The sequence below is a fragment of the Tursiops truncatus genome, chromosome 2 (assembly GCF_011762595.2).
Source record: "Tursiops truncatus isolate mTurTru1 chromosome 2, mTurTru1.mat.Y, whole genome shotgun sequence".
NCBI lineage: Eukaryota > Metazoa > Chordata > Mammalia > Artiodactyla > Delphinidae > Tursiops > Tursiops truncatus.
This window is the reverse complement of record NC_047035.1, coordinates 157,762,157-157,778,982: the sequence shown is the minus strand read 5'-3', so window position 1 is coordinate 157,778,982 and position 16,826 is coordinate 157,762,157. Positions and strand designations below refer to the sequence as shown.

The window sequence follows — 16,826 nt, the reverse complement described above, 5'->3', positions numbered from 1 at the left end:
TACTTTTAAGTACAATTCTTAAAATCTTAATGTTTTCCTAATCCAAACAAATTAAAACAAAAAATAGAAGAGGACAGGTGTATTACTAAAACAAGGGACACAAAAACCTATGTTTCTGGATAGAGATATTATCAGGATGTCACTGTCACCAAATTTTTACTAAACATAATGGAAATCAAATCAAATTATTTACTAAACATAATGGAAATCCAGTCAAAAATCGTAGGATATTTTTTTTGAAGAAAGAAAGTGTAAATCTGAGAAAACACTTTTTTTAATAACAGAAATGGGAGCTTCCTTATCATTTTAAAAATTGTAAAAATAACTAAAAATATTGCTATCCCCAAAATAGATGTAAAAATCAATGGGACTCCATAAAAAGCACAGAAATAGTCCAAAGTAATGTAAGAATTCCCTATATAATGAAAACAATATTTTGAATCAGTGGAGAAAGGTGGCATCATGTCAATTTGTTCAATTGTTTGGAATAACTCCTTTTTATTCCACACAAGCCTAGGTGAACTAAATGTCAGTTATAATAGAAACAAGAGAATTCTTATATCTTCTCCATATGAGTAAAAAACACGCAAACGTGGGTCAGATTTAGCTCTTTACACTTTCCCCTAAGTACATGGTGAATAAGGCAGCATCATGGGGGAACAAATGGGTAGTCAACCAAAAAACAGATTTTAGTATCCATCAAGAAAACCTGACTATGATTAGGAGCAGATGATCCAATAGTGTATTTTCTTCTCTTTTAGGAGAGCCTCTGTGTGGAAATAAACTAAATTATATAATTAATGCATTATCTTTTAGGATGCTCTAAAATTTTAGTAGAGCATGGGCAGTATATAACGTTTCACTAATACTTATTTTTTTGTACTGATTGACTCACATTTTGGCAAGGCAGCTGATCACCTAACACCTGTGATCACTGGCCAGGGAACAAAAAAGACTAATTGCTTCAGAGGTAACCAGTCCTCACCCTTGTCACATTTAGCGAACTAATCAGTCATAGACTAAGACCCCAGAGAAAATTCCAAATGCATGTTAACCCGTTATCTTAACATTTCAGAGAAATCGGTAGTAGAAATAAGGGTATTATTTCAAGTCTTCAGAATTCAGTTTGGTCTAAGAATATGAAATGCACAAAAATTGCTCACCTTTCAGTGCAACTCTTCTCTCAATCAATGTTGTTACCAGAGTTACATTGATAATTCATTTATCAGTTATCTAATAACATCAGGATGAGGTGTTTCTATGCAGTACTATGAAACAATATATGGTTATATTTTGTATGTAATCTCTCCTTGGCTGTAAAACCTGGTCCTACCTAATGTTTTGAACAGTATCATCATTATGGAAATAAAATGTCTTCGAGTGTAGCCAATTCTCCAATATCAAAATAACTTTGAAAATGTTTCAACTGTACACTTATTCCATTTTTATCAGTGTGGCTAGCTGTTTCATTTGTATAAGTGCAGTCAAAAAGGCCCAAGCCATTTCTAGACTGTGCACGACAGGAGTCTGTTCTTTGGCAATTACTTGCACAGCTTAGACAATGTTTTAACTTTCTAGACTCATGCTTGGCCTAGTTGGGTCAAAGGAACTACTTTGTATTCTGCATGTCCTGTTGGTGGGTTATTGTTCATGGGAAGTTTAGCTATACTATAATGGTGGAGGCCTTCACAAATTTCATCTGCCTTCCCCCCTACTTAGCTTTGCCAAATTACATCTTTTTAAGAGCTAGGTTATTGTTTTAATCTGGGTAAACAATTTCTAAATGAAAATGGCATAACAGAATTGTGTAGTGCTCTATCTACCAACTATGTGAGCTTGGGCAAGACACTTAATTCCTATATGTTTCTCTACCTATAAGAAAAGGGCAAATGAAAATATTCTAAGTCACAGGATTGTTGCAAGTACAAGTGTTTACTGCAACACTCTATTTTGGCCAACTCCACCTGTGGATAGTTCTTAATACATAAACCTCGATCAAGATAAGCCACAGGTGCATATTAACAACCTTAATTTGTAAAGCACCTGACATCTTTTATATAATATTCTTCAAAATTAGGGGAAAAAAACCTCAATAAAACTGACATTTTAAAAAACTTCTTTATTATATGCTTTTATTCAGTTAAAAAATTTTGAAGATAAATGTAAAAATGTGCTCAGCTATACGGGTACTTGCATTCTTTAATGCAAAATGCATGAGTCAGAAGAACAAGAAAAAAATCAGAGCATCACATTTGCCTGTTTGCTGGTCTATTTTCTCATAAGAGTGAATTTTTTGAGGACAGAGTTAAGCTTCTTCTATTTCTGTATCCCCAATGCTTACACTTTCTCTGACAGGCTTTGTGCGTTTGTACGCATGTACTGAATGATTAATTATATCACTTCTCTTATAAAGACACCCTCTCATTACCATGAGAAGAGTAGATCTGGCCACAGAATTAAGGAAAGGTCTTTCTAACCCTTAACGGGCATTAATCCTGTCCATTCTCCAGTATTCCCCGGGCTGGTTACAAGTAGGTTCAACATTACCAAATATTAAACAACTTCGCACAGCTCAGTACACCCACGAGCGGGACTCACATATCCAGATGTGAGCAAGATTGCCAAACTAGGCCACAATATACCTATAAGGTTTTCAGAGGAGAGCGTCCAGAAGTCGAGAGACGAGGCTAATCTAACTTCTCTTTCACAATAGCCCTGCTCGGGGTTTGACTTGTTACTGTGAAGATGCAAAAGGCTGGCACTTCCTGCAAGGCCAGGTCGCCATAAGGAGCAGACGACGGCGTGGCAGGTAACACCCAAGAGAAGCAGCCGCGGAAACTGGAGCCTCCGGATTAGGCAGCACGACAGGAACCCGATGCTTCGCGTCCTACTTCTGCCTAAATACGCAACAGGAAAGTTCGTGATTGTTCGTCGGGCGCCCTGTAGCATTTCTAGATGACAGCCGGTCTAACACGGGTGCATTTTTGCGGAGACTGCTGGAGGCACCGGCTGGGCGGGGTCGGGGGAGGCCGCTCCCCAGAAGGAAGATCACGCTAGTTTCTCCCGAGCCAGCGGCGGGCGGGCGGGCGGGCGGGGTTACGAGGGGATCTAGCCGCCCCACCGCCGCTCAGCCCCCTGCGGCCGCTCCTCCTCCTCCGGGGCGGGACGCGCCCTCGGGAGAAGCGAGAAGGGGCGGGGCTGGCGAGGCAGAAGCTCTTCCGCTGCCGGGCTTCCGGCTCCGGGTTCCGGCAGGAGGGGCCGCCGGGCCAGAGGCGGGGCTGCAGCTCTGCCGCGACTTTCAGACGCGGACCATGGCCTCGTGCTGGTGGCGGTGGCGGCGCGGCTGCTCCTGGAGGCCGGCGGCGCGGAGTCCCGGGCCCGGCTCCCTCGGCCGCGCGGGACTGTCCGGGCTGCGCGCCGCCGCCGCCGCTGCATCCCGCGCGCAGGTGAGGCCGGGTAGCGCGCGCCGTAGCTGGGCGCAGAGGTCACCGCACTAATGACAGCGGCGCCGCAGAATGAATGAGGGCGAGCTGCACGAGCGGCGGGCGGGGGCTGCGGGGCTGCGCTGGGACGCGACCCAGGGCTGGCGGGGCACCGAGGACGGGACAGAACCGAGGGGTGGGCGACCCGCGCGGGGCTGCAGAGCCGTGTCCTGGGGACGGGGGAGCGTCTCGGGTGTGGGGAAGGGACGGTGAGAAGCCAGGTCCCGGGGAAACGCAGGTGTGGCCCAGTGGTCTCTTGGGGTATGCGTAAAGCGTGGAGAGCGTCTGCAGGTGTTTCCTTTCGAGTTACAGCCAGGGCTTCGGGGGCAACAGAACTTAATTGGGATTTTAGAGCAAAAGGTGCTCTGAGCGCTCAGAGATACGGAGGGTCCGTGTAGCCTCGGAATAGGCGGAAAAGTCTCGTGGAGAACGCAGGGCTGATGCTTAGAGTGGACCGGAGTTCAGTCCTGCGGTAGTTGTTTCGGAGGGAGGGCACACCTGGACGGGCTGGAAGGAGAAGAGGCCTGAGGATGTCGCAAGTGGAGAAACCTTGATTTTTAAATCGACCTATGACTTCTTGAAGCAGAGTCAGAATCTGAGCACTAACCGTGACTCCCTGACGCTCTCCCCTGTTGCCTTTGGACTCCATCTCATTTTTCTCCCTTTCCGGTCAGTTTAGCTCCTGTGTATTGACAAGTTTCTATGGCTCTGTGAGTCCTTTGCCGCACTTTGTAGTGATTAATTCCTGGCGTACCACAGGCTAGGCTCGTACTGGTAAGCATAACCACGCAAGGCCTGTGGACTCACTGTCCTTTTAGAGACTTCTCCGGTCACATAGTAATTGTATGTGTTCTCCTCTCATCCTCCAGGCTCATTTTTTTTTAAAGTTTATTTGAATTTAGGACTCTTCCGTTTCAGTCAGATTTGGTGCACTTCCGTGTCCATCAAAGACCATTTCCCAATATGAAATATGTAGTATTTCTAAATGTCTACTTTGGGATACATATGCATACATAATCACAACTTATCCAAAATAGACATTTGGAGAGAGAATGGCCGCTGGGCTAGTCTGGATTAGGCAGTAAAGAGAGATATGGGAGAAAGAGAGTCTGCTGGGATCCATTTCAATACTGTCCTAGCCAGCCTTCAGATATTTCCAGTACCGCAGATGAGGATGTTATTTGGAGAGATGGATGCACCCACCACTGATGCTACTGATACTTCTTTTCTTTGATGCTCCTTATTTATTTATTTATTTTTAAATTCCATGCCCATTAAACAATTATCTTAGCCACAGAAAGGGTGCTTTCCTGGAGAGAATATGCTGGATGTCTTCCATGTCTGCCTTAATGACCACAAGGAGGAGCCTTGCTGGTAATGCCAGTACCGTGTATTTCTGATTCGTGTCAGTGGTATTTTTCACTGTAAATACATGAGCCTTCTGGTGTCTGCCTCAGGAGGGTGTGTTGTGGCTAGTTCAAGTCCGTTAGGGCCTGATAGTCCTTGGGGACGAAGAGCAACAACAGTAAAGCCACGCCCGTCTCTCCCAGCACAGCTCCATTTTTCCTGATGTTTGTATGTTCTCTCAACTTCTTCATTGGTAGTGTTCAAACATCTTGGAATAGGACAGAAACCAGTGTGTATATGATTGTAACAAATCGCTTGTCAGTATGTCTTGATTCTTACTCAACATTTTCTCTTTTTTAAAAAAAGTAACTTCATGAGAGGCAAGGTTGGCTTTCAGGGAGAATATGTGATGGAAAGACACAAAATCGGAATTGGGAGATGGTTGTTGCCTTGCTAGCAGTGGCACACCAAGTGGCTCCGGTCACACCACTCCCTTTGAATACTTTCCTGTTCTCCTGAGCACCTCTAACCTCACTTTGGGAAACATTGCCCGAAGGTACTCTTTTTTTTTTTTTTTTTTTTTTTTTTTTGCGGTACGCGGGCCTCTCACTGCTGTGGCCTCTCCTGCTGGGGAGCACAGGCTCCGGATGCGCAGGCTCAGCGGCCATGGCTCACGGGCCCAGCCGCTCCGCGGCATGTGGGATCTTCCCGGACCGGGCCACGAACCCGTGTGCCCTGTATCGGCTCTCAACCACTGCGCCACAAGGGAAGCCCGCCTGAAGGTACTCTTAAAGCAGAAGACAGCTTGGTTGAGTACATACCATATTAAATGTACACAGCTAAGAGCCTTACATATGATCTCTCAATTAATCTTAGCATCTCTGTGAGTAGAGATTATCAGAAAGCTGTCTCAAGGTAACTACCGGGAAATGTTGGGATCTGAGCCAAGATCCACCTTCCAGGCTTTCAACAAGCTACACTGTTGCACTGCCCAGTTAAGAGCCTCTGTACTAGCTGTGTAATTTTAACTCTTCACCCCAAGTTAGAGGTTAGGTCTCAGACTGAATAAGCATCATAATAAACCCTAAATTCGTGTGAATCATTCACGCATGAAGGCTGACAGAAGTAGGTTAAGTGTCATGTAATGGTAAAATGAAAGGATTATCACTTCTTTTCCGTAGGACATTTTAATGCCTAGGGTGTCATAAATGTCCTTACTGGTTTAATGAATATAATGCTATGGTGAAAATAGAACTCAGGACTGCCTTCTTTGGCCACTGCCTGCCTGGCAAAGTCAACCTTTATTGTCATTTTAGTATGTCTAAAGCAGGGTGTGTTCACTAAAGAAAATTCAGAAAATATGAATTTTAAAAGAATAAATCAAAAAGCTCCCACGATCCTATTTATTCCAAAATAACTATTTTTAATAGCCTGGTTTATATGCTTCTAAACCCTGTTTTCTGATTTTTTGTGTGTGGGTGTACACATTTTTAGTGGAATCACATAATGCACACAGTGCTGTAGGTGCTCTTTTCTTTTGATATATTGTAAACATACCCGTATTACCAGTTTTTCAGACTTTTCTGAATTTCAGGTTCCCCGGCTGTATAAGAACAAGTAGTTGTGAGAGTCAAATTGTAAGGCTTTATTACCTTCGTTTTCTTTTTCTACTGCTAAATCCATCCTTTGTCAAGATATTTTCTTCAAGTATTCTGTAAGAGCCCTTCACACATCAGATTAGTAAATTAGTAATTTTTGAAATGCCTGTGTCCCTGAATTCTTCAAGTTAGCTGCTGTGTCTGTGGGTCCCCACTGCTGTGCACAATAATTGTTGGAACTATTTGTCGGCACCACCTCTGAATCCTTTAGAAGTCGTCTCTTGTTGTTCTTGATCTCTCATTAATATTATCAAAATGTGCTGCTGGGCTTGCTTGTTTGTTGACATTACTTTTCAAGAAGTACCATTTCCAAGTATATTCAGGAACAGTGGCTTGAAATAGGCAGTGTTTGTGTAACTGTAAATTTCTTCCTTAACATTGAAATCCTTTCTTTTTCACTGTCTGGGCAGATGCTTTTGGGATCTTGATTATTCTTTGTTTTAAAACAAGTTAAGACTTTAAAAGAGTGTAAACAACACTAATCCTTACTATTCTCTGCCCACTCTTAGCTAAATGCAAGGGAATTGCAGATCTGGAAAGATAGATGTGAATATGGAGCAGTCTTTGGGGGAAGGGATAGATTATAGATGCTTTTTATTTTCTGCTTTTTTATATTTATATTTTCTGTAATGACGAATATTGCTTTTGTAATAAGGAAAGAAAACTTATTTTTTTCTAAAGTCTGCAGTCTAAATGGACAACTAAAAGGTTACTTTTATTATAAATTATGGGAGTTTTAATTTATCTAGTGTTATAAACAAGTTTTTCACAAATATTCTTACAAGTTTCTTAATACTTTTATTTTATAGATGTCCTATTTTAATCTTGTGAAGAGTTTAACATCTGCCTTTCCAAATATGTATAGTATATCACGGTAAGTTTATAATCCGTATTGCAACTAAAATTATTGGCCATACTGCCAGTAAATTTCTATTCTAAATTGTGATGGGCTAGTCCAACAAATTGGATATGCTGTTTAACTAAGTGCCACAATATCTGCTCTGTGTGATCTCTGCCTTTTGAAAAAATGGGAATACAGTTGTCCCTTGGTATGGTGGAGGGGGATTGGTTCTAGCCACGCCCCCACCTCAGATACCAAAATTGGGGATGCTCAAGTCCTATAATATTTGCATACAACCTACACACATCATCCCATATACTTTATTTTTTTTAAAGGAACATTTATTTATTTATGGCTGCATTGGGTCTTTGTTGCTGTGCGCGGGCTTTCTCTAGTTGCAGCAATGGGGGGGGGGGCTACTCTTTGTTGTGGTGCGTGTGCTTCTCATTGCGGTGGCATCTCTTGTTGCGGAGCATGGGCTCTAGGCATGAGGGCTTCAGTAGCTGTGGCTCACGGGCTCTAGAGTGCAGGCTCAGTAGTTGTGGCGCACAGGCTTAGTTGCTCCGCAGCATGTGAGATCTTCCCAGACCAGGGATCAAACCTTTGTCCCCTGCATTGGCAGGTGGATTCTTAACCACTGCACCACCAGGGAAGTCCCCATCCCATATACTTTAAATTTATTTATTTATTTATTTATATTTTTGGCTGCGTTGGGTCTTTGTTGACGTGTGCTGGCTTTCTCTAGCTGAGGGGAGAGGGGGCTACTCTTCGTTGCAGTGCACGGGCTTCTTATTGTGGTGACTTCTCTTGTTGTGGAGCATAAGCTCTAGGCACAAGGACTTCAGTAGTTGTGGCACATGGGCTCAGTAGTTGTGGCTCACGGGCTCTAGAGCACAGGCTCGTGGGCTTAGTTGCTCCGCAGCATGTGGGATCTTCCCGGACCAGGGCTCAAACCTGTGTCCCCTGCATTGGCAGGCAGATTGTTAACCACTGTGCCACCAGGGAAGCCCCTCATCCCATATACTTTAAATCATCTCTAGGTGACTTATAATACCTAATACAATGTAAATGCTGTGCAAATTGTTGTAAATACAATGTAAATGCTGTGTAAATAGTTACCAAGCATGGCAAATTCAAATTTCGTTTTTTGAAACTTTCTGGAATTTTATGAGTTTATATATTTATATATATAAATATATATTTTTATATATATAAATTTTTTTTTCAGTTCGAGGTTGGTTGAATCCGCAGATGCGGAACCCATAGGTATGGAGGCCCAACTGTATAAAATTTAAACTCAGAACACAATGAACATGGTTTATATTTCTTTGATTTTGTGGGTTCCCAGGGTCCTGGTTATAAAAATTGATGTATTGTTGAGCAAGATCAGAATTCTGTTATGTTTTTCTAAATTATAATGACCTTTTTATATTCATACTTAATTTCCAGCAAGTATCTGGGCTTAAATTTTCCATCATCATACTCTGCTGTATATATATGCATAGGTCTGTATAATTCTTACTTAAAAGTGAAGTTATCTCAGTAAAGTAACGCTCAGTCTTCCACTGTGTGCATTTCTGCCTCTCCAGGTTCCATCACGTGACGCCAGCAGTGTGCTGCTGTAGTAGAACACGGAGCGGTGAGAAATACACTGATCCTTTTAACCTTGGCTGGAGAGACTTGAAAGGTCTGTACGAGGACATCAGGAAGGTAAGATATTTTGACGATGCTGTAAAGTAATGTTGATTTCCTAGAATTATGAGCAAACAGTGCAGGTTTTCACATGTGTGCCTTGCTGTTGCAGATTTGATTCCCAAATGTCAGGTTTCAAATGTTTCTTGAGCAATAAGTGTGGGGCATCGTGGAGGATGCAATGCAAGTTACTGTCCAGAGGGGGGTGATGGCAGAATTGGGAAACCGAAAAAAAAGGTACAGGCAGCAGGTACACGTCCAAAGAGTCATCTAACCTTTCCTTGCCAAATCCATCCCGTGCTCCAGGCCTGGTGAGGCTATGAAGCCTCCGGTGACTCCTGCTACTGTCTTCCTGTCGGGTTCTGAATATCAGTGCCAGGCTGACCCAAATAGGGCTTTCTTCGCTAAGCATTCTTTTCCCAAAATTTTCAGTGGCCCCCCAGCCTCACGTGGATTTTCAGATGCTGCCCAGAAATGTTCACGTGCCCCTGGTCAGCTTCCTTCCCGTTTCAAGGTTCTGCACTTTGCCCCTGCAGCCCCCACCCGACTCTCCTGTTTCCACCACTTCCTGTCCAGTGGACCAAGCAGAGGCCATGAAAGAGGAACTCCCTGAACGCCTGCTCTGGGCCGTTTGCAGCCCACACTGCTGCATGCCGGCCTCCTCCCCTCCCATCTCAGTGAAGTCAGGGTTCCCTCCTTTCCAGCTTCGTCCCTGTACCTCTGGTTAAGTCCCATCCCCTCTGCCTCCTCGGGGCCCTAGGAACTCCTCCTGCAATTCCCTGTTCTCCTGTCTATCTGCAGACTCATTCTCTTTCAGATCCATTTTGGATGCTCCAGTTTCTTCCTGTTTGTCTTTTAAAGGACCATCCCTTGACCCTGTGTCCTCCTACCCCTTCCCTTCCAGTATTCTTGGCCTCTCTCTCTCTTTTGCCCCTTCACCACTGCTCCGCCATCGCACTGTGCCTTCCTTTCCAGCCTCTCCTCTGAAACTGACTTTGCTTCCCTCCACCAAATCCAGTGGGCACTGCTGGTTTGTATCTTCCCGGGCTCTTTGAACATTGGACACTGTTCCCCACAGCCCCCTCTGTGAAACCCACCTCTTGGCTTCTGCACTCTGCTCGTCCTCCTGACTCTTAGGCCATCCTTCGGTCAGCTTCCTGGGTTCCTCTCTGTCCCCTCCACCCCACCCCTATTAATTGTGCCGTCCCTGGGGTTCTGTCGGCTCCTCTTCTCTCTCTGTCTTCAGTTTACCCATTCCCATGCTCATGAGTCCCACATAATACCTCCAGTCCAGATGGAATTTTCTCTCCTAAACTTTGCTCACTGGGCAGCTCCCTGGCATGTCCGTGACTGTCTCGCACTTGGCAGATCTGAAGCTCTGCCTTTTCCTACAGATTGTTTTTTCTCTTGTTTGTCCTGTTGATTGGAGGCTGCCACCCAGGAACCCGGGGAGGATCCTCGCTGCAGCCTCCTCTTCCCCTCCACACCCTCCTCGTCTCGTCTGCCTCTTGCCTTCAGTCCCCAGCCTTGCTTTCCTCCTCCCGCCCTCAGCCTGAGCCAGAGACGCCCCCGTTGTGCTCCCAGAGCAGCTGCACTTACCTCCATGACAGCAGTCCCCCCTCAATGTTGTTTTCCTTCCCCCATCTAGACTCTGAGCTGCCTGTAGGCAAGGGGCCGTCCTATTTATCTTTGAAACCTCTGCGTTTATTATCGTCCTTGGCACTGAGTCAGTAACTGAGGGAGTGAGTGGCTGGCCTGCTGGACCGTGTTCACTTGAGCCCTGCTGAAGGTCCTTTGGGTCCATTTGTAGCTCCCATTGCTCCCAGGGCATAAGCTCTGGTTCTCTCCAGCAAGTCCCTGAGGGACAGATACAGTAAACACACATGCCCATCACCAGGAAGGCTCTCCCTCCTCTTCAGAAATCAAAATCCTACTTATCCTGTAATCCCCAGTCAAAGCTTATCTCCTCCATGAAATGTTCAGTTTTTCTCGTCCACACTGATCTCTCCATTCTTTGAACTTTAATGCACTTAACGTACGGCATTGTTCAAGTTACCACCATATTATTCACTGAATATTTCACATTTTTTAAAATTTTGCTTTCCCAACTCAATTGGAAGCTCCTTGCCATCAGGTAAACCATGTCTTACACTTTCCCTATGAACCTTTGGCTTGTGTGGCTAAGTAACGGCTGAGCCAGACTCTGACCCCTGCTCTTCTTTCTGGCCACGTCTCGTCTTCCAGCCCGATACCCACTGACCTCCTGCTTCATTGGCTCCTACACTCCCCATATTTGTCCTCTCCCCTCCATCTTCCAAGCTGCAACCAGCCCTGTTTCTTTGTCTCTCCAGCTGTCACTGGCCATCTGGTGCTTTCCTCCCCCAATCTGCTGTCTCTTGGAGTCATGGGGCGGCAGCAGTGCCCACCCCAGCACTGAGGCCCCTGGGGGCGAGCCAGGCATTGCTTGTGGCCCAGCCACACACAGCCAGCTTTATGGCCATACAACATTGGAACCGTTTCCTACTGAGTGTTGGATTTTTCAGTTGAAATGAATATACTAAAATCAAAGTTTTGTGAAAGAAATCCCACTGACTGTGCAGTTATGATGCTGTATTGACACAGAGAAACTTTGTTTCAGGAACTATTCATATCTACAACAGAACTTAAGGATATGTGTGAATACTACTTTGATGGAAAAGGAAAAGCCTTTCGACCAATCATTGTGGTGCTAATGGCCCGAGCCTGTAATATTCATCATAATAACTCCCGGTGAGTTATTTACTTTCTCCCCTTTATTGGTTTTATATTTGGCAACCTTCCTTCCCAAGGTTACTGTTTAATCTCCTGTTTAAGAATTCACTTTGTGGTAGTTAGTTTCTAGCTTTGTGTTCCCAAGGTCACCCTGGAGTCTAGTCTGGGCATCTTCCTTTTCCATGCTTTTTAGTATCCGTGGAAGAACAACTTCAGCTGCAAATAAACATTTTGGAAAGAATTTTCAAAGCCACATTGAGTTTTCTCATTCAGAAGTAAAGAATACCAGGATGTATGCATACTTGTAATCATTGTACACACGGGGCCATTAGTCCAAAGGTTGATGGTTATAAAGTCATGAGTTAGGCCTGGATTCTGGGCACCACACCCACTGCAGGGCCTGACTTCCTGTGGCCTTTGGAAACGTGCCAAAGAAAAATCTTCTTAAAAGAAGGCATTTTGACTATCGGTCTTCAACTTCTATGTTTCTTAAAAGAAGGCATTTTGACTATCGGTCTTCAACTTCTATGTTTCAAATATGTGTAAATTTTTCAAATATTAAAACAACTGCAATGTTTTAATATTAAAGGAAAACGACAATGGACCCATTGCCATTATTTTTTAGACTCTTTGCCATGTTACTGGAGTGTCTTCATAATTTTTTTTGTTACATCATGTAATCTATTGATATAACCTCCAGTAGACAGTAATAGACTCATACATTTCCCTAGTGTTGAACATTTGCATTGCATTCCCTTTTCTCTGTAGATAGCACTTTAAGGAATGCCTAAGGTTTGCCAGCACTAAATTTAAGGTTGCTGTCAAAACGAGTGTCAGATGTTGCTTCTTAGCACATGCTTGCCTCTGCCCGCAGCCGTTTGTGCCCCGCTGCTGTGCCTATCCAGCTCCACGATATGATTCCATGCTCATGGGTGCCTCCCACTTACCCTGAGACTTTCCAAGTGCTCACAGTATAGTTTGAACAAGCAGTGAAATCTCTGGCAGTGACCATTTTCCCATCATCAGGACCACTTTCACCTTGCCGGAAGGCAGGGCAGCAGAAATGCTCCCTCTGAACCAAACTTGAAATACGTCTCACGTGGTCTAGAACTGGGTTTCTCAGCTGTGACTCTGCTGACATTCAGGGCCAGATAATTCTTTGCCGCGGGGACTGTTAGGTGTCTTGTAGGGTGTTTGGCAGCCCCTCCCCTAGTTGATGATGACCAAGAAATTTCTCCAGACATTGCTAGATGTCCCCGGAGGAGCAGAATCGTCCCTGGTTGAGAACCACTGGTCTAGAGATAGTGTGTGTTTATATTTTTAATTTCTCAGATTAACAATATGGTTCATCACCCTCACAGAAAACAAGGGAAGGAAAATATTCTGCATTGCTCACCTTAAATCCTGTCAGCTGTTATCCCCAGAGTCAGTCTTCAATTTACCTCATTGAAACTGTATAAACTGTTGTTTGCAGAAAAAAATGGGAGACTATATACCCAGAAAAGGCATTGCTGGTTTAAAGAAAAGGAAGTTCAATTCTGCCTTCTCCAGGGATGTTCTGGCTACAGCTTAGGGCTTGCTGAAGGCACAGTATGGAGGCATCAGGATGTGAGTCGTGACTGTGGCGTGCATTTGGGTGGTACAGTAGCCTAACGATATTATTCTCCAAGCCCCAGCTTCTTGAGAATACTTACTTCCTAAGGACCCTTTTGGATCAGGCTCTTAATAGGGCAAATATCGAGCTGCTAACTTCCAAGCCACTTAAAGCAAGAGGGGATGGGGAATGGGGGGAGGGCCTGGGCCATTTGTGATTTTGCTTGCTGAAAGAGGTTTAGAGCCATGTGGGGCAAAGGTAAAAGATTCTGGGCAGGACCACGCAGGCCTCTGTTTCTAGCTGATGCCACCAGCAGCCATTCCACTACTTCACCTGCCTGCTTGCTGGTGTTGGCAGAATTGCGAGAGGCCTGCTTCATCATTTGACAGTCACAGTTTAATGGCTCCTCTAAGGCTTATTAGACGACATCGTCTTGCTTCTGAGATGTGTATTAAATAGGTTAACAGTAATCCTGGAGGGGATTTTGGAAAACAGAATAGAACAGATACCTTAAGAAATGGGGGGTGGGGGAACTATCTTCTACTGAGTTTCTCTTTTTCCTGTATTAAGCTTGTCCGTCGTCCATTATGTGTTCCCTGCTACATCACTTCACTGGGAGTTCTTAACCTGAGGTCCGTGAAAGCTGGGGTGGGGGTGGGGAGGTCTGTGAGCCCCTTAGAATTGTGTGCAGAAATTTTCATATGTTTGCACGTAAAGGTATACATGGCTTATAGCATATTCTTAAAGGGTAATATGGCCCCCAAAACCTTAAGGCTTCATCTTTATTTTTCTTCTGTGCATCCTGATAACTACAGTACCTGGTCAGGTAAGGTAGGATGCATACAACAGATAATCAGACTTGAAAGGTCCAGAAAACAGAGTTGTGGTGGATTCTGAGCCACGCTGCCCAGAACCCCCTTCCCTGAAGGACCCTTTGCCCCAGCTCCTGGGGCAGTGTTGCCGGTGGAGAGCCTTCAGTTCGCAGCCTCTTCAAGGGTTGCCCCAGCTGCAGAGAATCCTCTCACCTTAGCCAGTCCACGTCCAGGGACTGACAGATGAAGGGCCATTCTAGCTCCAGAGCACACAATGGAGTGGCTGCGGCTCTGGATGGGCCTGCACTGCAGAAACTTCTCCCTCTACCCTATCCTCTTGTCTCCTCCCCTCAGGTGTTGATCCCAAGGGCATTTCTGAGTAGACATTCTGTACTTTAAACGTGAGAGTGCTTTCCCGAGAACCCAACCCTCAACAGAGTGCAGCAAAACCCAACTACCTGTGGGTCAGAACTTACCTTATCAAAGAATCCAAGTCAGAACTGAGCTTTATAAAGAATAGATTCTATGAAATTGCTCTACTTATTGACCACAACACAATTAGTGTCTCTTCTCAAACAAGCCAAACCTGTCCTACTCAGAGACCTCATTGAAGGCACCTGTTCTTATCATCAGTCTTGACACCGTCAGTTTCTCGTGGAAATCTTCTGGCACTGGAAAGTGGATATCACTGCCAGTGATTAGGATAACAGGCCTACTCAAGTTACATTGGGCACAGATCTGTTGATCTTGACTGTACAAATAGTCAAGTGGCATTGAATCCCACTAGTCTAGTTTACAAAGCCAGACATTTGATTAGATAGAACAGATAAGATGCAGTTTTCACATTAGTAAATAGGTCAAGCTTCCAAATGCGATAAAACTCTTAAATTCAGAGGAAGTAACTTTTGTGATTGTCATAAAGACAAAGGAAACTACAAAAGCTTACTCTAGGGAAACTAACAAAACAGTCATCATCACAGCACCAGCTCACATGAATGATTCCTAGAGTCAGGCCGCTAACGATTCTAGAACCATTCTTGGTTTCTGTGTGTTCTGCATCATTGAGCCAGCTACTGCTGCGGCGGCTTATGGGTTAGGAAGGTTGGTGCCACGAGAAATATTTTTGTCTTTAACCTAGGAGATGGCACTCTTGATGTGTCCATACTCAATTAAAATGGATCTTGATGTAAAGTCTGTGATAAGGGATATGTGCTGAGGTAGAGGAGGCTTTGATAACCAGGTGGTTGTCCATTTCATGGGTGAGGTCAGGCCCAAGCCTGAGGGGAACATCATTGAGAGCAAGGCGGCTATGGGGCTTTGAACATGGTGTGTGCTCACTCGTTGGCTCCCACCACCCAGGGGGAGGCTGATTCTATCACTGAAGGAATCAACGTCTACACGTTCATCAGCTGTGCTCAATTTGAAAAACCCAAATGCTGCATTATTCTTTTGCACCCTGGATCCTGTGGAGAAAGCCAGCCTGGATAAGCTGCAGGTCTGAGATATCATCATGGAGTCACTCTCCACATGTCCAGGGCTTCCAAAATGCAGTGTTTCTTCAGTGGCAAGAAGATAACCAGGAGCATGAATCCTGCATCATTTACGATGCAACTTTGCAGACATCTGTTTTTATCTGGATATAAATCTGAAAGATTCAGGAGCTGCTGCTCTTGAATGTCAGTTAATTTTTCTTGATACTAAAACTGCTGATGGATTCATTACCGTTAGGATCAAGCCTTAAACCGCTCTTCCCTCCAAAGAAAGGCAGTCTCCACTGTAGTCTGGTGTGCTTGTTTGGGTTTTCAAAGGTGAATGGCCAGTGACCAAGGAAAATGACGTGCTAGGCAAGTTGGAGCTCACAGGTATCCCTCCTGTACTCTGCTGTCCCTTAGAAGGAAGGCACCTTTGATGTTCATGCATCAGTGTGCCAGTAAGGAATACAGGGAAAGGGAACAAGACCGCAGTGGCTGGGGGCAGAGGCCAGGGAACAGAAATACTGGGCCGAGGATGAGAAACGAGAGTGAGGGCTGGGCAGGAACGCCTTCCGTCCCCCGCGTTCAACCTGGACGCCGCTGCGGAAGGGGAGACACTTCAGGGTCGTGTCAGTAATGTGGAGAAACAAGATTTTAGACAGATGAAGTAAAATCAAGTAATTTTAAGAATCAGATCACTGAAAAGGAAACATTTGCGCATCAGCAGAGGAGGATGGTGAAAGTAAGAAACTGTGTTAGGCTGAAAAATGGCCCCACAAAAGTATGCACGTCCTAATCCTTGGGACCTGTAAGTGTTACATCATATGGCAAGAAAAGGGTCTTTGCAGATGTGCTTAAGTTAAGGATCTTGAAATGGGAGTGTCATCCTGGATTATCTGATGGGCCGGAAATGCAGTCATTTGTATCCCTAAAGAGGGAGGCAGAGGGAGATTGCCGTAACAGAAGAGAAGGCCGTGTGAAGATGGAGGGGAGAGACTTGAAAGTGGCTGCTTCAAGCTTGTGGCCACAAACTAAGGCCCTCCAGCAGCCAGCACAACTGGAAGGAGCGAGGAAAGGATTCTCTCCTTGAGATTCTGCAGGAAGCCTGGCCTTGCCGATACCTCCATCTCAGTTCAGGGAAAATGCTTTTGGACTTGTGGTCTCCAGAACTGTGGCA

At 44.9% G+C, this 16,826-nt stretch overlaps 2 protein-coding genes across 15 annotated transcripts in view; one reads left to right on the top strand and one right to left on the bottom strand.

The window, feature by feature from the left end:
- Nucleotides 1–3,093, bottom strand: part of LOC101327569 (protein adenylyltransferase SelO-like) — a 28,313-nt gene extending 25,220 nt beyond the window's left edge. For 6 of the 8 annotated variants that reach the window (XM_033852379.2, XM_073801579.1, XM_073801578.1 and 3 more), the window contains exon 1: nucleotides 2,643–3,093. In XM_033852379.2, coding sequence (XP_033708270.1) covers nucleotides 2,643–2,949 — 307 coding nt within the window. In that variant the 5' untranslated portion in view covers nucleotides 2,950–3,093. Of the gene's footprint in view, nucleotides 1–1,163; nucleotides 1,269–2,642 lie in introns of all 8 variants that reach the window. The other 2 variants (XM_073801580.1, XM_073801581.1) reach the window with 2 other exon arrangements.
- Nucleotides 3,094–3,178: 85 nt separating this feature from the next.
- The window catches only part of PDSS1 (decaprenyl diphosphate synthase subunit 1), a 62,508-nt gene continuing 48,860 nt past the window's right edge, over nucleotides 3,179–16,826 (top strand). For 2 of the 7 annotated variants that reach the window (XM_019933308.3, XM_073801587.1), the window contains exons 1-4: nucleotides 3,186–3,446; nucleotides 7,297–7,361; nucleotides 8,918–9,038; nucleotides 11,659–11,789. In XM_019933308.3, coding sequence (XP_019788867.1) covers nucleotides 3,312–3,446; nucleotides 7,297–7,361; nucleotides 8,918–9,038; nucleotides 11,659–11,789 — 452 coding nt within the window. In that variant the 5' untranslated portion in view covers nucleotides 3,186–3,311. Of the gene's footprint in view, nucleotides 3,447–7,296; nucleotides 7,362–8,917; nucleotides 9,039–11,658; nucleotides 11,790–16,826 lie in introns of all 7 variants that reach the window. The other 5 variants (XR_004525373.2, XR_004525374.2, XM_019933310.3 and 2 more) reach the window with 4 other exon arrangements.